This window comes from Chiloscyllium plagiosum, unplaced genomic scaffold (assembly GCF_037043375.1).
Source record: "Chiloscyllium plagiosum isolate Xiang-an unplaced genomic scaffold, Cpla_swu_hap1 HiC_scaffold_8, whole genome shotgun sequence".
NCBI classification, from domain to species: Eukaryota; Metazoa; Chordata; class Chondrichthyes; order Orectolobiformes; family Hemiscylliidae; genus Chiloscyllium; species Chiloscyllium plagiosum.
This window is the reverse complement of record NW_028270146.1, coordinates 99,647,144-99,668,860: the sequence shown is the minus strand read 5'-3', so window position 1 is coordinate 99,668,860 and position 21,717 is coordinate 99,647,144. Positions and strand designations below refer to the sequence as shown.

The 21,717-nt window shown below is 41.4% G+C and overlaps 1 protein-coding gene across 2 annotated transcripts in view; it reads right to left on the bottom strand.

Annotated features, from left to right (window-relative positions):
* The window catches only part of ino80 (INO80 complex ATPase subunit), a 215,530-nt gene that overhangs the window by 21,250 nt on the left and 172,563 nt on the right, over positions 1–21,717 (bottom strand). For both annotated transcript variants that reach the window (XM_043698306.2, XM_043698307.2), the window contains exons 28-30: positions 4,542–4,636; positions 1,355–1,427; positions 268–426 (exon numbers count right to left, since the gene is read on the bottom strand). In XM_043698306.2, coding sequence (XP_043554241.2) covers positions 268–426; positions 1,355–1,427; positions 4,542–4,636 — 327 coding nt within the window. The remainder of the gene's footprint in view (positions 1–267; positions 427–1,354; positions 1,428–4,541; positions 4,637–21,717) is intronic.

Here is a 21,717-nt window from a genome sequence, read left to right as displayed (position 1 = left end):
GGTGGTGCGTGTATGGGATGAGTTGCCAAAGGAAGTGGTGGAGGCTGGTCCAATTACAACATTGAAAGGCATCTGCTTGGGTATATAGGAGTAGGAAGGTTTTAGAGAGATATGGGCCAAGTGCTGCATATGGCACTAGATTTATTTGGGATATCTGGTCAGCATGGACAAGTTGGACTGAAAGGTCTGTTTCTGTGCTGTATATCTCTATGACTGTGTCATTCTACAGGTTTTTGCCAGCTTGAAATGGATGCCAAGTGTGTGTACCTCACTCTTCTCCTTGGCACGCTGCAGGATTCGCTCCTCTATTGTTCCCTTGCAGATGAGTCGATACACAGTTACTTGCTTTGTCTGTCCCAGCCTATGAGCTCGATCCATAGCCTGCTGATCCACAGTTGGGTTCCAGTCATTGTCATAAAATATAACCTGTAATGAACAAAATCTTTAGGAGAAAGATTGCAAGATATACTCACCAGTCTCTCCCCTTACATTCAAAACCCAATGCCCCTGACAGACAGTTCAACTATCCCTGAAACACAATGACTTTGCTACAACATTGTCAGCCTAATTTCAAGGCTATGTAACAATTCACTCCAGGACTACACTCAGGAATGCCCAAGTATAATGTTCAAGCAAGTGATTCCCCTACAGTGTAATGGAATGCTGAACAATGTTCGTGATGTACTTATATTGGGATAGTACCCAGCAAACAGACCCAGGGCAGGTATAGAATGGGGTTAAATACAGAGTAAAACTCCCTCTATGTTGTTCTACAATCTGCTTGAGTCAAACCTCAAAAGAAATTCTTATGCGATCATGGTCTGTTTATAACTCCAGCATCCTCTAGTCTCACTGAGCGAAAACATCCATTTTGCAATAACTTAGGAATAAATTTGTATTGTGCATACTGTGTTGAGGTTTCCCAACATTAAGAGTATATCCCAGAACATAGTTTCTATTGGTGGGAAATGAAGTAAAAGGTGGCATGGTATTTGAGGTCAATCAGCAAGGTATCTGAATACAAGGTGAAATTGTATCAATCATTGAATGGATATTTCTATGATGAACATATGGATGAGAAGCAGCAGTAGGCCAGTTGGTCCCTTCGAACCTGCTGTGCCATTCAATAAGATCAAAGCTAATCTGATTACTCCACATTGCCACCCACACATGCTAAGCAAAGGACTGAAAAAAAGTTTATCAAGAATTTATCTAACTCAATTAAATATTCAAAGGTTGAGTAAATACTTTGAAATCAGGTGCATTACAGGCAGTCTAAAACTGTATTCCCACATGCTAACATGCAACATATTACACTAGGGAAAGATAATCTAAAAATAATCTACTCTCTTACTGTATCAGCAGCTGTCAAATTGATGCCAAGGCCACCAGCTCTGGTGCTGAGAAGGAACACAAAGATATCTGTTCTGCAGGAAGGAAGAAAAATATACTGTAGGTGAAATACCGAAAGGGTAATCATGTCCATGCAACAATGCTGAGGGGCTGGGATATGCGCAGTTAGAATTTCCCTTTCAAGTCATTTAGAGCACAGAAGTTGAAGCAGTCATGATGTTCGGTCCTGTACAGACTTCATAATACACTATGGAAGACTGGAGCAATCATTAAAATTAAGTATAATTCTGCTTGATACCTTCATATTGTGTCAATCTTACATGAGAGAAACACCCAAACCACAATTCTGGAAATCACACCACATGGAGTAATTCAGACAAACAACATGCATGTTTTTAGGAAATGAAAGGAGGGTGAAAGCAAATTAAAATATGATGAAAGGATGAAATTAAATAATGGTGAGGCAGCTCATGTCAGACATAAATATTGGGATGGGCCTTTTGGTATCAGAACATAAAACTAGCCAGTGTTAGCATTTGTGATCTTTATGTGCTTTTAATAGTGTTAACAGTGAATCAAACATAGAGCTAATTGCTACTAGATAAACAGGTTGCCATCTAGTTGGAATGTAAATCTTTCACTGGACTCTTAGACAAATGGCAACATTCAACACAGTTTGCAATATTGCTCATGGAAAGCATCTAATACACAACTTGACTATCACCACCAAGCACATCACTCAGACTACAGCGATTCAATATTCACTAAATACTCTCCATAACCAGTGTACAACACTTCATAGTCTCTTGTTTCAGTGTTGTATATGCTGCTAAGCTCAGAATCCCTACTATTTGAATTTCAACCGTCACCGACATTTAAGATATATTATTGAACTTTACGTTTCCTTGCTGAAGGAATATATGCATGACTTGCTCCCCATGTACTGGATTCCTGCATAACCTACAGGAAAATGATAGTGAAGGTCTCTAATGTCATCCAGAATGCATCGATAAGAGAAACAAAAACAGCACTTCAAAGATTATGCAAAATGCAGATCAGAGGATGCTAAAAGTAGTAAACTTAAAGACTGTATTAGGAAACTTTTCTTTATTTGGTGTGGCTCATGCTCCTGTCTATGTTCACCTACGCTGGTTCCTGCTTTGATGACAACTCAATTTTAAAATTCCCACTCTGGTCTTATAAAATCACTCAATGGCTTCACTTTCCCATCTTTGTAGCCTTCTAGAGTCCTACAACCTTTGAGATGTTTGCTCCTCTAGTGCCTTCTTTTACTTCAATATTATTTAATTATTCTGTCATTGATAGCTGCAGTTTCATCTGCCTAGCTCTGTCTTTCTCCCCTCCTTTCAGACACTTAAAATTTACTTCTATGAACATGTGTTCTATTCACTAAATTAAATATTTTTGCATTATCCTTCTGTTAAGTGTCTTGTCACACCCTAACCTATTTTAATAACTCATGGCACACAGTTGCTCTTAGGTGACATTCAGCATTTATTGCCTGTCCCCAAATGCCCTTGATATGATGGATAACCTCAATGTTGAGTTTAACTGAGTGGCTTGTTAATCCATTGCACAGAACAATAGATACAGTTAGTCATTTGACTTGTTGTGGTTGCGCCAGCTCTGAGCATTTTGACTTAACGCCGTTTCCCTGTAACCCTGCCATTGTTTCTAGTTAAATTATTATCCGATGCCCCCTTGAACATCTCAATTGACTCTGACTCCACCAAAATTCTAAGCAGTACACAGCATTTCCTAATTACTCGGGGAAATATTTTTCACTTCACATTTGCTTCTTTTTGCAAAGCCTTCAAAAATGTGCCCATAATTCACAATCCATTTCCAAATGGGAATAGTTTACCTCCATCTACCTTGTCCAATCCCTCCACCTAATGATTTCTAAAACATCTAACAAATCTTCTCATGGTCTTTGCCTCTCCAAGGTAAACATTCCCATCTTCTCCAATCCATCCTCATAATTGAAGTCTCACCTCTGGAATCATTCTCATTAACCTCTTCTGTACTCTCTCCAATGCTTTCCCTGACACCCAGAACTCTATACAATAACCCAGCTGAGGCATAAACTTGGGAGTCATAGAGATGTACAGCACGGAAACAGACCCTTCGGTTCAACTCATCCATGCTGACCAGATATCCTAAATTAATCTAGTCCCATTGGTCAGCACTTGGCCCTTATCCTTCTAAACCCTTCCTATTCATATACCCATCCAGATGCCTTTGAAATGTTGTAACTGTACCAGCCTCCACCACTTCATTTGTAAGCTCATTCCATACAAGCACCACCAGCTGCATGAAAAAGTTGCCCCTTAAGTCTCTTTTAAATCTTTCTGCTTTAATCCTGAACCTATGCCCTCCAGTCCTGGACTCTCCCTCCAGGAAAAGACCTTGTCTATTTATCCTATCCATTCTCATGATTTTATAAACCTCTAAGGTGAGCCCTCAGACTCCAACACTCCAGGGATACAGCCCAGCTGATTCAGTCTCTCCTTATAGCTCAAACCCTGGCAACTGCTGGCTCTTAAACTCTAAATCTCTATTAATGAAATCTGTATTGCTTTATTAACAGCTCTCGCTACCTGCTCTGCTACCTTTAATGACAGATGGACATGCACACCCTGGTCTGTTTCTGCAACACCTTTATTTTGTATGGTCTCTCCATGTTCGTACCAAAATCTCCAGATTGAACTTCATCTGACCATTCCACAAGCTTTTCTGCTCTCTTTTGGAGTTCTACACTGTCCTCCTCTCCAATTACAATTTTTCCAAGATCTGTGTCATCCTCCAAAATTGAAACACATTATCATTTATTTAGACATCATGAAAAGAAAGGGTACAAGAGACCCCAGTGAAATGCCACTGCAAACTTCCCTCTAGGCTGATTTTAACCATAATGAAGGGGCTATGCTTTGAAAGCTTGTGATTTCAAGTAAACCGGTTGGACTAGGACCTGGTGTTGTGAGACTTCTGACTTTGAATAATACTTGAACATGGGTAAAAATGAATATATTCTGGGATAGTAGCCTGTTTAGGATGCCAAGGAAAGATTTGAGAAGGTTTGAGAAATAAGGAAGGAATCAAAGTTGTTTCAATATTGTTGAAAAGCAGTTGCAGACTGACGCACTGCAGCACAGTCTATCACTTACCTGCTTTGAAAGTCTGCCACCATGTCCCGTCTCTCAGATATTTTTGATGAGCCATCCAGTCTCATGTAAGTATGTTGTCTGAAGACCATGTACTCCTGAAACAACATTCAGGATGGGAATCAATAAAGGAAAAACAGAATTCCTAACTATTGACAGCAATATTGATAGACCTATATTATCAAAAATGCAAGATGTACACAGAATGCAAAGTTAGTCACGGTGAGCCTTTCTAAAATAATTTCTAAATTCAGTTTCATCTGAAATCTTCTACACCATTCTAGTTATTACGCTTAGAATGTGAAGGCACTGCAGGTGGCGCAGAGAAGTGTGGGGGTGGGGGGGGGGGGGGGGGGTGGTCTGAGAGAGTACGGGTCTGCATCTGTGCATTTGCACGTGTGTGACAATTGTACATAATCTGGGAGAAACAGAAGGGAATTCTGCAGGAATTTGAGAAAGTGAATGCTGAGAGGAAGTTTGCTTCGTCAGGGAATCTACAACTAGAGAGGACAGTTTAAAATTAAAGGTCTCCCAATCAGACAGAAATAAGGAAGAATTTCTTCTTGCTAAAGGTCTTTGGAATTGTTAGACAGCGGAGGAGGTTAGGCCCTTAACAATATTCAAGGTTGAGTGAGCTAGATTTTTTTTAAAAATTGACAGAAGCATTGAAAATTATGAGGGAACAAGCAAGCAAGTGCAACTGAGACCTAATGAGATCAGCTATGATCTTAAATGAATGGCAGAGCAGGTTTAATGGTCTACTCCTGGTCATATTTTTCCAAATCTTAAGTCAGCTCTGTACATAAGCCTGGGGAAACAAAGGGGAGTGCTCAAGTCATGCCAGAATAATCTACATCCCAAATACCTTCCAACAGGTGGACCACACAGAATCAGTGTGCATGCTGCAGAACTAATTCCTCAAGCACCAGGGGAGCATTCCTTGTGATTAGGCTCCAGTTGCTGGTTACAGACACCTTCACAACCCCATTCTAAAATGACCACAACTATCATCTATGCCTAACCTACCAAATCCTGGTTTCAATCTGCCTGAGTAACAGTCTTTTGCTGGTGGCAGAAGTAGTGGTGGTTGAGGAGGAGGGTGGGGGGGATTTGAGGCAAGGAAGGGGACACGGTAAGTACAGGGTAGAAAGACTAACATTGCTGGAGTCAATGGTTTGAAAGTATAATGGATCTTGGTTGAGACAGAAAATATGCCAACTTAAAACTTTTGGATTAAAACAGATAGGAGTTGGAATGGGAGATAGTGAGGAAGCACCTGTGAATAAAATACTATATTATGTTAGAAAAGTGATTAATTATATAAAACTAAGAGAGTACTAAAGCAGCCCTTGATAGTTACGGCCGAAATTAGCCACCGTCCTGGACAGGGTCTATTCTCTGGCATTGCTGGCAATTGAAGGGTTAATTGATTATTGGCTGAAGAGACCTGCAGTAACTCAGCAAGGCATGGTTAAATGGTGCTTGAAACTGGCAGAACACTCCCAGAACAGGGCCCACTCCCAAACCCCTATTTGTTTTCTTAGTCAGGACTGAACATCCTGTGTTTCTTGCGAAATATATAACACTTGCATCTCAGAAACAACAATCTAATGTCTGAACTGTTAGCCTTTTTTGGTGTTACGCTGACTACTAAGTACTTATTTTGATGAAAGGGCGGGAGAAGAGTGCAGAGAATCGAAAGCACTCCCTCCAATCACCTCATTTTACTATTTAAACAAACTCAGTTTGAATTTCCAAACTATTCACCCCCACCCCCCACCTTGCTGTTTGAAATAATGTGCCTCATGAATAGAGCTGTATTCTCCATATTAAGGTCACATTAAGTCACTAACAGGAAATCCCTTTCACAGATGCTGAAAGTCATTATGATTGTGTAAAGCTGAAACCTGCATTTACATTTGGTCTCGAGAAATGTTTAAATAAAACAATAGAGACAAAATAGATGGACAGGACAGAAAAACCTCAGGCCAGTTTTGCATTTTTTTGCTGTCTCTATAAGACTGACCTTTCCATGTCTCCACACAGACTGTGCTCAGTCAGCTGATCTCAAGCAGAGTGACAACTGCAAAATGGTGAATCCACTTGCTGCCAAGCATACGAGCAAGAGCAAGGAACAAGCTGCTTGGCTTGGAGTCTGCTTCGCCATTCAACGAGATCATGACTAATCAACAAGTACATGGTCAAGTTCACTCCAAGGCCTAGGAACACTGACATTTTGAGAGATGTCCTAGAGGGTTGCTGGTGTCTCGAAGTGCATCCCATGACTGGTCAGCACCTTGCTGGCATAATGAAGACACTAATACAGAAACAGAGTATTTAGGAGCAGGAGTGGGCACAATGAACCTGCTGTGCCCATCAATAAAATCTGGCTGGTCTGGGACAAACATTTCATCCTCTTGTAAAGATGGCATTTTTAACCCAACCAGATCCAGTCACTGGTACAGATAAGTAAGCTTCTCATTAACGTCTGACTTGCTCCAATCAAAATATGGGACTGAAGGCAACTGGGTAAAATGAGAAAGACAAATATAAATGTTTTTCAAGCAATGATCCACATATTACATACTGTGTTTCCATCAACATGTGCTATTGGTAATAAATTTCAGTGGCTTTGTCAATGAGCTGTTAGGCAGGAGCTTCACTGTATCCTCCCCAGCTCAACAACTTCACAGATCCATGTTTCTCCAACTCCGAACCCTTGGTCAACCCTGTGCCTTCAGCTCTTCAAGATGGAAGAAATAAAAGCTTCTCCCTAAACCTCTCCAACTCTTTTACAGCATTTAAAAGAAATGTGGATGCTTAAAATAGCAATTTGACAAAGCTACGGATCACTTCTGCTAATATCACATGAAAATTACAAACTTGCATTTGTAGAATACTATTCCAAATCTCAACTTTCCAAACTGCTCTGCAGCCAATGAAATGCAGCAGCAAATTTATCTACAACAAGCTCTCAATGACGAGTGACGTTGATTGAGGATTAAATGGTGGTCAGGACACTGGCAGACTTTCCCCATTCTTATTCAAAATTTTGCATTGGTAACATATAGGTCTGTGGGTTCACACTGGAGATCACCTTTACTTTCCAATTGCAGACCATGCTCTCTCAGTACTGCAGTGGAGTGTCAACCCAGACTTCTGTTCTCAAGTCTCTGAACTGGGATTTGAACACACCAGTTTAACTCAGAGCCAAGAGTGCTACCAACTAAGATTGGCAAATGAGTTTGGTGAGAATTTTTTGTTTAGATGTACACCCTGGCACATGTTAATACATTAAAGATGCTCGATAAACGCAAATTATTATTGTAGTAACACGATGGTACAGAGAAGTGGGGGGGGGGGGAAGACAGAACGAAAGCAAAGAGATAGACTAACTGAAAAAGCGGTGCAGACTGGGGAACATTGGGCATTTTTCCAGGGTACTAATCATGCCAAGTGGGCTTTTGGTCAATAGCTGCAACCTGTTTACAGACTGATCTTGCCCAGGCCTGTGCTTTACTGCCTTTCCCCTTCCCGTCGCTGCAGCACTTTTGCAAAGTTGTAGCTACTCCAAGCCTGTTGTTTGCAAGCATATAACCTGCCTAATGGGACCTAGTCTGAAAACAGCTGAAACTTTAATTACTGAATTTCTAGATTTTTGCTGAGTTTTGACACAAGCTGACATTGCATTTCTAGCAGCAACTTGAACCAGTTTCTCTGCTCACTCACACATTGAACCAGATCCTCTCCTTAGTTGCTCGCTCAACATAGCATCAAACTGAATAACTGGCAGTTTAAAGAGACAGGATCCCCTTTGGCTGCCTTCATTTGCAGAGATAGAAAATAAGAAAAGCAAGGTGCTTATGCTGGAACTTTATGTATACAACATTGATTAGACCACAGCTACAGTATTGCATGAAGATATGGTGACCATGTTATAGGGAGGATATGATTGCTTGACAGTAGAGGTGGTTTACTAGAATAAGGGCTGATGAAGGGCTTTTGCACGAAACGTCGATTTTCCTGCTCCTCGGATGCTGCCTGACCTGCTGTGCTTTTCCAACACCACTCTAATCTAGACTCTGGTTTCCAGCATCTGCAGTCCTTGTTTATACCTTACCAGGGAGATAGTGAGAAAGGATTTCCATCTGAGACTGCTAAAGTTGAGAACAAACAGTCCGGGCAGGCAGGGACAAAGCAGAAAACAAGGTAAGACTGATAAATTAAACTGCATTTATTTCAATGCAAGAGGTCTATCAGGGAAAGCAGATGAACTTATGGCAGAGTTCGGAACATGGGACTGGGATATCATAGCAATTACAGAAACATGGCTCAGGGATGGACAGGATACAAATGCTACAGGAAGGATAGAAAGGAAGGCAAGAGAGGAGGGGAATGGCATTTTTGATAAGGGATAGCATTACAGCTGTGCTGAGGGAGGATATTCCTGGAAATACATTCAGGGATGTTATTTAGGTGGAATTGAAAAATAAAAAAGGAATGATCACCTTAATGGGATTGTACTGTAGACCCCCCCAATAGCAGGAAATTGAGACACAAATTTGTTAAGAGACCTTAGTTATCTATAAGAATAATAGGGTAGTTATGGTAGGGGATTTTAACTTTCCAAGCATAGACTGGGACTGCCATAGAGTTAAGGGTTTAGATGGTGAGGAATTTGTTAAGTGTGTACAAGAAAATTTCCTGATTCAGTATGTGGATGCACCTACGAGAGAAGGTGCAAAACTTGACCTACTCTTAGGAAATAAGGCAGGGCAGGTGACTGAGGTGTCAGTGGGGGAGCACTTTGGGGCCAGCGACCATAATTCTATTCGTTTTAAAATAGTGATGGAAAACGATAGACCAGATCTAATAGTTGAAGTTCTAAATTGGAGAAAGGCCAATTTTGACGGTATTAGGCAAGAACTTTCAAAAGCTGATTGGGCGGAGATGTTCACAGGTAAAGGGACGGCTGGAAAATGAGAAGCCTTCAGAAAGGAGATAACGAGAGTTTAATTTAGATAAATGTGAAGTGCTGCATTTTGGGAAAGCAAATCTTAGCAGGACTGACACACTTAATGGTAAGGTCCGAGGGAGTGTTGCTGAACAAAGAGACCTTGGAGTGCAGGTTCATTTCTCCTTGAAAATGGAGTCGCAGATAGATAGGATAGTGAAAGCGGCGTTTGGTATGCTTTCCTTTATCGGTCAGAGTATTGAGTACAGGAGTTGGGAGGACATGTTGCGGTTGTACAGGACATTGGTTAGGCCACTGTTGGAATCTTGCGTGCAATTCTGGTCTCCTTCCTATTGGAAAGATGTTGTGAAACTTGAAAGGGTTCAGAAAAGATTTACAAGAATGTTGCCCGTATTGGAGGATTTGAGCTGTAGGGAAGGGTTGAATAGGCTAGGGCTGTTTTCCCTGGAGGTTTATAAAATCATGAGGGACTTGGATAGGATAAATAGACAAAGTCTTTTCTCTGCGGTGGGGCAAGTCCAGAACTAGAGGGCATAGGTTTAGGGTGAGAGGGGAAAGATATAAGAGAGACCCGAGGGGCAACTTTTTCATGCTGAGGGTGGTGCATGTATGGAATGAGCTGCCAGAGGAACTGGTGGAGGCGAGTACAATTGCAACATTTAAAAGGCATCTGGATGGGTGTACGAATGGGAGGGATTTGGAGGGACATGAGCCAGGTGCTGTCAGGTGGGACTAGATTGGGTTGGGATATCTGGTCGGCATGGACGAGTTGGACCGGAGGGTCTGTTTCCATGCTGTACATCTTTATGACTGCAAATGCTGGAGATTAGATTCGGGCATGAGATGCTGGAAAAGCACAGCAGGTCACACAGCATCAGAATTCACAGCAGGAGAATTGACGTTTTAGGCAAAAGCCCTTCCTCAGGAATGAGGCTTGTGAGCCAAGGGAATGCAGAGACAAATGGGAGGGGGGGGTTGGGTGAAGATAGCTCAGAGGTAGACTGAGGTGGGGTAATAGTGATAAGGTTGGAGAGGAGGGTGGAGCGGATAGGTGGGAAGGAAGATGGACAGGTAGGACAGGTCATGAGGGTGATGTCAAGTTGGAAGGTTGGATCTGGGATAAGGTGGGAGAAGTGGAAAATGAGGAAACTGGTGAAATCCACATTGATCCCATGTGGTTGGAAAGTCCCAAGTGGGAACATGAGGTATCCTTCCTCCAGGCATCAGGTGGTTAGGGTTTGGCGATAGAGGTCCTAGGCCTCCTCCATTGCCAAACCCTAACCACCTGACGCCTAGAGAAAGAACACCTCATCTTCCGCCTTCGGACCCTCCAACCACATGGGATCAATGTGGATTTCACCAGTTTCCTCATTTCCCCTCCCCTCACATTACCCCAGAATAGAATTAGCATAGTTATATCTTTGTTGACTGGTGCAGATATGATAGCCTCCTTAAAACCATAAGTGGGAACATGAGTAGTCTATTAAGCTCCTCAAGCATGCTCCATCATTCAACAGGTCCACACCAGCACCTTGTCTGCCCAGATGCCTTCACCCTTCATAAACCTGTCTGCAAAAATACAGTGTTCAGGGAGAATAGGGGAATGAATTATCTTTCTAATGGTCTGATTTCCTGTGACAACAGTATGCGCCATCTGCAAAATATACTGTGGTAATCACCAAGGTTCCTTCAACAGCACCTTCCAAATCTAGAATCTATCTAAACATCATGGCATAGACAGAGAACACAGTGGCCTAACACCTTCAACATATTCTAGCTCACACCAACTGTTACAGCTAACCTGAGAATGCAACTTTTAAAAAAAGGTTTTGTGATTTGCACATGAAAGTAGTGAAACTATCATGGTATTCGAACAGATGAAAGACTCAACAGACAATCAAGGTATTTTTCAATGTATAATTTCAGTTACATCACACTGTAAACTTTTGCTATAAATTCTGTGCCTTACAATTGTGTCCTTCACAACCACCTGATGAAGGAGCGGCGCTTCAAAAACTAGTGCGCTTCCAATTAAACCTGTTGGACTATAAGCTGGTGTTGTGCGATTTTGAACTTTGTACACCCCAGTCCAACACCGGCATCTCCAAATCATGAATCCATACTTGGCTGAGTGACAGTAAGCAGAGGGTGATAGTTGAGGGGTGTTTTTCCAACTGGAGGTCTGCATCCAGTGGTGTCCCACAGGAGTCAGTGTTGGGGGCATAAATGATTTAGACTTCAATGTAAGAGAGTTTATCACTAAGTTTACAGATGTTATAAAAATTGGTGGGATGATAAATAGTGAGAGGATAGCCTTAGATTACAGGAGGATATACATGTGCTGGTCAGATGAACATCAGGCAAACGGAATTCAAACCGATAAACATGAGCTGATGCACTTGAGCAGGACAAACAAGGTAACTATATGCACAATGCAAGGTAAGAAGCTGGGAAGCACTGAGGATCAAAGGGACCTTGGTGTGCATGTGTACTGTCCCTGAGAAGTAGTCGGACAGGTAGATTAAGGCACCATATGGAATGCTTGCCTGTATTAACCAAAGTTTAAGCGCAAGGAGGTTATGCTGGAGCTGTATAAAAACGTTGCTTTGGCCATGGTTAGAATATTGCGTATAGCTCTAGAATCCACATTATTGAGGGATGTGATTACAGTGAAGAGGGCAAGGAGATTGACCAGGATGTTTCCTGGGCCGGAGTGCTTTAGCTAAAATGACAGACTGGACAGACTGGGGCTATTTTCTTTGGAGCAGAGGAGATTGAGAGGGGACAGACTGAAATGTATAAAATTAAGTGGTATAGATAGGATAGACAGGAAGAAACGTTTCTCCCAATGAAGGGTCAAGGACCAGTGGGCATAGACTTAAGGGAAGAGACAGGCAATTTGGAGGAGATGTGAGGAAAATCATTTTCACCAAGAGGGTGGTGGGAATCTGGAACTCACTGGTTGTAAGGATGGGAGAGTTTGTAGTAGTATTTAGTTGTGCACTTGTGATGCAAAGGCACATAAGGCTATGGACCAAGTGCTGGAAAATGGGATTAGAGTAATTAGGTGGTTGCTTATGACCAGCACAGGATAAAGATGGGCCAAAGGTTCTTTTGATGTGCTGTAGATTTCTGACTCTATTCCCATGCTTTCAATTAGACTGGGACAATGCCAAACCACAGCCCATATTCAGAATTTTTTGAAAACATTAACCTTCAAGTTAAAAAAAAAAGACAGGACAGGACTTGTTTCTAATATCTCAAACTCAATTGAAAGCAGGTAACTTATGCTAATAAGCAGAAACAAGCTGTCAATTAACAGGAATTCACTAACTAAACAGGAGAAAAGTATGGTTATATACAGCACGAGAACACCGCACACAGATTTCCTAAAGGCTAAAGCAACGGGCCTTGAAACGAAGAGAACAATTCCTTCATAATAAAATCTGAGAAATTCAATTCAGTTGAGGCTGGAGAGGCAGAGCGGAGAGAAGCAGGAAAACAAAGTGAGTTGCTGGCAAGCAGGCTGGAGGTTTGGGGTGGGTATGAGTACAGGATGGAGAAAATGAGACGGATGCTGGGGAGATGGATAGAGGCGCCAAACAGGCTAAAAGGGCAAAGAGTGTGAGCAGATTGTGGGAGGGAGAGGAAGCATTGACAGAGACCATTCTGTGGAAAGCAGAAGTTGAACAAAAAGAGCAGAATGGCAAGGGGCAAGTGGCTTAGCAATTGAGTAGGTGGGAAGTAAGCTTAGAGTTCGTAACTCATTTAAAGTGAAGAGAATTATTTTCTGTTGGTAGGTTGTTGATCTTTGAAATTCCCTTTGCTGGTGAGCGGTGGAGGCTGGGTCATAATTGAATTTTTCTGAGGCTGTGTTAAACTGAAGTGGTTGGAATGGAGTTGAGGCCACAATCAGATCAGCCATGACCTTATCAAATGGTTGAGCAGGCCTAAAGGGCTGAACAACCTATTCCTGTTCCTAATTTGTACATTCATACGTAGGGATTGAGCAGGAGGCCAAGTGGAACTAGGATGGTCAATTCAGGTTTGACGCAATATGGAAGATTTGGTCATATGACAATGGATTCCACTGGTTTTGATTAGGAAAAGCTCAACCATGTGACATTTACCCACTCCCTGCAAATGTTATTTCATTTACCTTGACGGTACCAGTACCACTGAATGCCAAGTAAAATATTTTGTTTTCTACCTTATAATGAAATGAATAACAATTTGTAAATTGAAAGAAAAGTGATAAAAGGTCTAACCTATGCGACTGTTAAATGAGATTGATTTGTCCGATATCTCAATAAAATTGACCCCAACGACAAACATCAAATCAACACCATAGATCAAAGAAAAACATTATTGCTATTTTTGTCCGTAATGAATCAATAGAACTGGAGGCAACAATAAATTGAGGATTCTGATATAAGGAATATAGAGACATTAATATAACATCCAGAAAGACCACAAAAACAAAATACCGTGAATGCTGAAAATTTCAAATAAAAACAGAAAATGCTCGAGAAATTCAGCAGAAAAATAGAACTAACATTTCAAATCTAATGACACTTCTTCATAACCCAATGAGAAGTCACTGGAATTGAAATGTTGACTCATGTTTCTTTCTCCACAGATGCTGCGAGAGCAGAATTCCTCCAGCAATTTGTTTTCATTACGGGAATACCAAAATTAGGAATGAAACACTACAAGGCATAATATACTTAGAAAATATGAAAATGGAAAAGAGCGCTGGCACAGCTCTATTTATTTGAGATAACATACACAGTAGAATGAAATTATAGCTTTTGGTGAACCACAAACAAAATCCACGTGGACAGAAGTAAAATACAAAGATCAATCACACGAACAGGGGTAGTCAAGAGACCACGTAATAGTGAAACAGGCAGCTGCAATGACTAGTTTACACTGGTTCTCTTCCCAGCAATGGCTGACTCAGTGCATTAGATGGTGAGCAAGTATAAATAAAGGAAGTTTGACAAACGCACAAAATAAATCACAGAAAAGTGGCAACTGGAGAGTGGACGCAGCAAAACCAGGTCCTTAAATCTGAGAATATGGTGGAGTAAATATGAAGGTGCTTTTGTGACCTTCACAAAAGGGAGCAGCACAAAAGAGGGAGCCGGAGACAACGAGATCCGAAGCTGAAGCCTGGAAGCAGTAAATAGGTGCAGGAAGGTGATTAAGAGTTTTATGTCCCCACCTTAGCTCCCAATATATCAAACCTGGGGACCAATAATACACCAAGAGACTATGAGTGATATACAGTATAACCAGTTACACTTATTATAACTTGGGATAATCATTGGGTGCTGTTCAAAACATTTGAAACTTAGGAAAATAGATGGCAAGATAAGAGATGCGTAGTTGTAGTATATGGATACAGTGGACACCTGTGAGCTATGTAGCAAACACATCTGCTGCATCTGAATATTAAGGAACTTGACTCAGAATTTGATTTGGTGTCCGAACTTCAGATACCATTATGCATTCGGATGTGCAAAATTACCTAAATGCTTCGCTCATGGCAATTGCCACACTCCTTCAGATTTGGTCCATGATCACTGACAAGAGGGTTTGGACTGTAAGAGAGGCAAATGTGGGGACCCAGAAGCAATAAGCAGCTTCAGGCCTTTCAACTGTTTAACAGATATGGCATTTTTGTGGGGATAAATGCAGGAGAACTTGGAGGACCCAGTTGTGGTGGCCCACATGAGTACCAGTAACATAAGCAGGGCGACTAAAGAGGTCATACAGAGGGAAAATGAACAGCTAAATGTGAAAGTATAAAAGGACAGTGACAAAGTCATAATCTCAGGATTCCTACTTGAGCCACAAGCAAATTGGTAGGATCAAAATGCAGAATCAGTTCGGGTGAAGCAAGAAACAGCTAAGTAAAGAAATGGCAGATTAAACCGGCTTCTTGGTGCCACAACATTAGATTTATATTGTCCTACAGTACACCATGACATAATATGGGCAATAAGAGGAAAGATCCTGCAATAACTGTGGAAAATTTTAACAATGAGGATCACATGAATCAAGTTGGCAAAGTTAATGTGGAGGATGAGCTCAGCTCACCACCACCTTTTGAAGAGCAACTAGAGAGGAACAATAAATGCTGGCCCAGCCAGGAATACTCACATCCAATGAATGAAACCAAAAAATGAGACAGTTGCTCAGAACATCACATTCTCAAATTAACCAGTGAACAGGCTATTTGGATCCAGTAATGCATAGTGAAACAAGATTAATTAATTATGACCTCACAGTAAGGCATCCTCAAGGTAAAAGTAATTATAAGAGAATTTCACAGTCTGAGGGTTTAAATAAATGATCTGAAACTGAGTTGGTAAAATGGAATGGTAAAATAGGTTAGACAATAAGATCAGAAAGAAACAGTGGCAGACATTTAAGAATCAGTACAACCAGAAGATATATTCCACTGTGAAAGAGAGAGACTTAAAGAGAAGTATGGACCATTTCATCTAATTAAGGAAATTAACATAGAACAATACAGTGCAGTACAGGCCCTTCGGCCTGTGATGATGCACCGATCTGAAGCCCATCTAAACTACACTATTCCATTCTCGTCCATATATTTATCCAGTGACCAGGATGAAATCAAATGAAAACAAGAAACGTGCACAAATTAATGGCAGGTCAGAAAATTGGAAGAGTTTTAAATTGATGAAGGAAATTAAACAAAAGCAGGAAACATTGGAGAATGAGAGAAAACTAGCAAGAAATATAACAGATTGTGATGGGGACTACTTTAGTCAGAGGCACAGACAGATGTTTGTGGCCAACAGCAAGAAATCAGAATGGTGCGTTGCCTTCCTGGTGTCAGGATCAACGATACTTCTGAGACAGTGCAGAATATTCTCAAATGAGAGGGGCCAGCAAGAAGTCATTGTGGACATTACAACTAATATCACAGGAAGGGAAAAGGATGAGATTCAGAAGGGAGAATATAGAAACTTAGGCAGAAATTTAAAAACAAAAGGTCCTCGAGGGTAGTACTATCTGGATTACTCTCAGTGCTACACGCTAGTGAGGATGGGAATAGGAGGACAGACCAGATGAATGTGTGGTTGAGGAGCTGGTATATGGGAGAAGGGTTCACATTTCTGAATCCTTGGAATCTCTTCTCGGCCAAAAGTGACCTGTACAATGAGGGCGGATTGCACCTGAATTGGAAGGGGTCTAATATACTGGCAGGTAGATTTGCTAGGTTTAAATTTTTTTGGAGGGGGATGCAGTTGGGACCCAGGGAGATAGTGAGGCAAGAGACCAGTCTGAGATTGCTACAATTGGGAAAGGGAGCAAGTTGAACAGTCAGGGTAGGCAGGAACAAAGCAGAGCACGAAGTAGGACTGATGATTTAAACGTATTTATTTCAATGCAAGAGACCCAACAGGGAAAGCAGATGAACTCAGGGCATAGCTCAGAACATGGAACTGGGATATCACAGCAATTACAGAAACATGGCTCAGGGATGGACAGGACTGGCAGCTTAATGTCCCAGGATACAAATGCTACACAGGAAGGAAGGCAAGAGAGGAGAGAGAATGGCATTTTTGATAAAGGATAACATCACGGCTGTGCTGAGGGAGGATATTCCTGGAAATACATCCAGGGCGGTTATTTGGGTGGAAATGAAAAATAAGAAAGGAATTGGGATTATACTGTAGACCCCGCAATAGTCAGCAGGAAATTGAGACACAAATTTGTGAAGGGACCTCAGTTATCTATAAGAATAATAGGGTGGTTATGGTAGTGGATTTTAACTGTCCAAACATAGGCTGGGACTGCCATAATGATAAGGGTTTAGATGGAGAGGAATTTGTTGTGTGTACAAGAAAATGCTCTGAATCAATATGTGGATGTACCTACTACAGAAGGTGCAAAACTTGACCTACTGTTGGGAAATAAGGCAGGGCAGGTGACTGAGATGTCAGTGGGGGAGCATTTTGGGGTCAGTGACCATAATTCTATTAGTTTTAAAATAGTGATGAGAAAGGATAGACCAGATCTAAAAGTTGAAGTTCTAAATTGGAGGAAGGCCAATTTTGACAGTATTAGGGAAGAACTTTCAAAAGTTGATTGGGGCAGTTGTTCGCAAGTGAAAGGGATGGCTAGAAAATGGGAAGCCTTCAAAAATGAGATAGTGAGTGTCCAGAGACACTATGTTTCTGTTAGGGTTCAAGGAAAGGCTAGGTGGTGTTGGAAATGCTGGTTGACTAGAGAAACTGAAGTTTTTATTAAGAAAAAGGAAGCAAATGTCAGGTATAGACAGCAGAAATTCAGTGAATCCTGAGAAGAGTATAAAGGCAGTAGGAGTATACTTAAGACGGAAATCAGGAAGGCAAAAAGGGGATATGAGATAGCTTTGGCAAACAGGGTTAAGGAGAATCCCAAGGGGTTTAGAAAGACTTTAAGGACAAAAGGCTCCCTCAAAGTTCAGCATGCTGTCCCATGTGTGGAACCTCAAGAGATGGGGGTGATACTAAATGAGTATTTTGCATTAGTGTTTACTGTGGAAAAGGACAAGGGAGATACAGAATGCGGGGACATAGAGGTCTTAAAATGCATAAAGTGGTTAAGTCCTCAGTACCTGAACAGGATCTTGATCAGATGGCCCAATGGGCTGAGGAGTGGCAGATGGAGTTTAATTTCGATCAATGTGAGGTGCTGCATTTTGGAAAGGCAAATCAGGGTAGGACTCACACATATAATGGTAAAGACTTGGGGAGTGCTGCTGAACAAAGAAGCAGGTTCATAGTTCCTTGAAAGTGGAGTCACAAGTCGATAGGATAGTGAAGGCAGTATTTGGTATGCTTGCCTTTATTGGTCAGAGTATGGAGTACAGGAGTTAGGAGGTCATGTCGCAGCTGTACAGAACATTAATTAGGCCACTTTTGGAATACTGTATGCAATTCTGGTCTCCATGTTTGACAAAATAATCTGTCAAATGATACAGATAAATGAAGCAAGTCAGCAAAATTGATAGATGGTATTTAATGTGGGAAATTGAGAGGTTGTCTAGCTTTGGTATTTGGAGTAAAATAAAACATAACATAAATGGAGAGATAGTGCAATACAAAGGAGTCTGGGTGGTCTTGAACACAGACCACAAAATTAGCCTGCAGGTGCAACAAGTAATTAGGAGGGCAAACGGAATGTTGGCCTTAATTCCAAGGGACATGGGAGGATAGAAGTAGAGAAGTCTTGCTGTGGTTGAACAGGGCATTGGTGAGGAATTTCATTCAGCTGATTCTTGGGCTGGTGTGGTCATATGAGAAAAGGTGTATTCATTTGGATCGGAGACTGAAGTTTTAACCTAAGATTCTGAGGAGACTTGATAAATAGATGTTGAAAGAATATTCCCCTTGGGAACTAAGGACAAAGTTTAAACATAAGGATTCTCCTACTACTTAAGTTGGAATTGAGGAAGACTGTTTTCTGCGAGAACTGCAAACCTTTGGAATTCTCTTCTGCAAACAACATTGACGGCTGCATGACTGAATACATTTGTGGCTGAGTTAGTGTTTTGATCATCGGTTATGACTGGTCCTAGTTATGCCCTCAATCATCTTAAAAGCATTTTATGTTGTGATAATTATTACGAGATGCTCCCCTAATTCTCATCTGCTCTGTTTCATTATCCATGAGTGGACCCAGTTGTAAACCTCTCTTTGTCGGCTTCATAAACATTGGCTGAAGTAGTAATTGAATTTCTGTTGTAGAAATGACAATTTTGATCACTTTGTGACTCTTCTGTCCTGTTAATTTTAGTGAATTATTTCTTTTTTACTCCATTTCCTTAATTTGTTCCCATGTTTCCACTCCGATAAAATTAAGTAACAGAAAGCTTAGGCTATTCAACCCATCAAAAATAAGATGTTGGCTGATTCGCTAGTGGCCTTAACTCCCCTTAGCTGCCTATTGCTGTCATCAACTTTCAAATATTCAACACTGATAACCAACATAAACAATGAGTCAACGCGCCCACTTGTGTCTTTTTCATGAAGAAAAGGTTGTTGAAGCACCTAAAAATGGTTGGACTGAAAACACTATCATGAGCAACTCCTGCAGAAATTTTCTTGAGCTGAGATGACTGCCCACCAATAAAAACAGTATTTTCCCATGTACCAGGTATGCCTCCGAACTATTTGCTGCAAGGGGTGAGGGACAGGAATTCAGCAAGTGTATAGTAGGACCTGTAAAATAATAGCTGCAGGACCAATTATTATTTAGAGTTAGGCTAATAAGTCTTAGTTAGCCATCAATTGAATGCAGTGTAGTGTTCTGGTCACCATATTATAAGAGCTTACAGGGCATTGGAGAAGCGCAAAACATGTTTAAGATTATATCCGTCAAAGGAAAGGATGAACACAACTGGCCTCTTCTCAAAAGGTTGAGAAGTGATCTAACAGAGATTTTGAGAAGTATGAAAGAGTTGTGATGGAAATGTTCATTTCCATCACAACTCTTTCATACTTCTCAAAATCTCTATTAGAGTTGTGTTCATTTCCATTTGCAGCAGGAGCAGTGACAGCAAGGACCAGGGGGCTGCAAGGAAGGTCTTAAAGACTTACCTTGTGAATAAGCTAAGCGAAGGCTCAACAGGAGTGGACGTGGACATGGGGACTGCTGAACACATGGACTGATGTATTTGGGCTGTGGCTAAACCAGAGACACTACACGTGTGGTTGTCTCCCACCCGATGTCCTCCTCTAACCAAAATAAAAGACCATGTGTGGAGGCTTGGTAAGGTAAAGCTTTTGTATTTTTTTTTTGAGTTCCTTCCTGGCTACCTTGTAACTCTCTGGAGCCCCTGTCTGATCCTTGCCTCCTCAACATCAAGTAAGCTTCCTTCTCCCTCTTGACTATGTCCCTTATCACTCAAGGTTCTTTCAACCTTAGTCAAGAGGGAGAAGGAAGCTTACTTGAGGTTGAGGAGGCAAGGATCAGACAGGGGCTCTAGAGGGTTACAAGGTAGCCAGGAAGGAACTCAAGAATGGACTTAGAGACGCAAGGGGGCATGAAAAGGTTTTAGTGAGTAGGATTAAAGAAAACCCTAAGGCGTTCTACACTTGTGAGGAACAACAGGATGGCCAGAGTGAGGGCAGGGCCAATCAAGGATAGTGGAGGGAACTTGCGCCTGGAGTTGGTAGTAGTAAGGGAAGTCCTTAATGCATACTTCTTTGCTTCAGTATTCACGAGAGGGACCTTGATGTTTCTGAGGACAGTGTGAATCAGACCAATATGCTAGGACAAGTTGATATTAGGAAGGAAGATGTGCTGAAAAATTTGAAAAACGTAAGGATGGATAAATCCCCTGGGCCAGATGGAAAATACCCTTGGTTACTACAGGAAACGAGAGAAGACACGGCTGTTCTTTTAGTGATGATCTTTGCATCCTCACTGTCCACTGAAATAATGCTGGATGATTGGAAAGTGGTAAATGTTCAAGAAAGGGAATAGGGATAATTCTGGGAATTATGGACCAGTCAGTCTTATATGATGGACTAAATATTAGACAGGATTCTGAAAGAGAGAATTTATGATTATTTGGAAAATCATATTTTGATTACAGATAATTGTCATGCTTTGTGACGGGCATACCTCACAAACATTATTGAATTCTTTGAGGATGTGACAAAACACAAGGATGAAGGTAGAGCAGTGAATGTGATGTATGAGGATTTTAGCAAGGCATTTGAGAAGGTTCCGCTTGGCAGGCTCATTCTGAAAGTAAGGATGCATGGGATGCAGGGAAACCTGTCTGTCTGGATACAGAATTGGCTGGCCCATAGAAGCCAGAGGTTGATGTGATTGATGGAAAATATTCAGCCTAGAGCTCAATGACTAGCGATGTTCCGCAGGGATTTGTTCTGGGATCTCTGCTCTTTGTGATTTTCATAAATGACTTGGATGAGAAAGTGAATGGGTGGGTTAGTAAGTATGCCGATAACACGAAGGTAGGCGAATTTGCAGATAGTGTGGAGGGCTGTTGTAGGTTGCAATGGGACATTGACAGGATGCGGAACTGGCAGATGGAGTACAACTCGGAAAGAAGTGTGAAGTCATTCACTTTGGAAGGTTGAATTTGAATGCAGAAAACAGGGTTAAAGGCATGATTCTTGGCAGTATGGAGGAACAGAGAGATCTTGG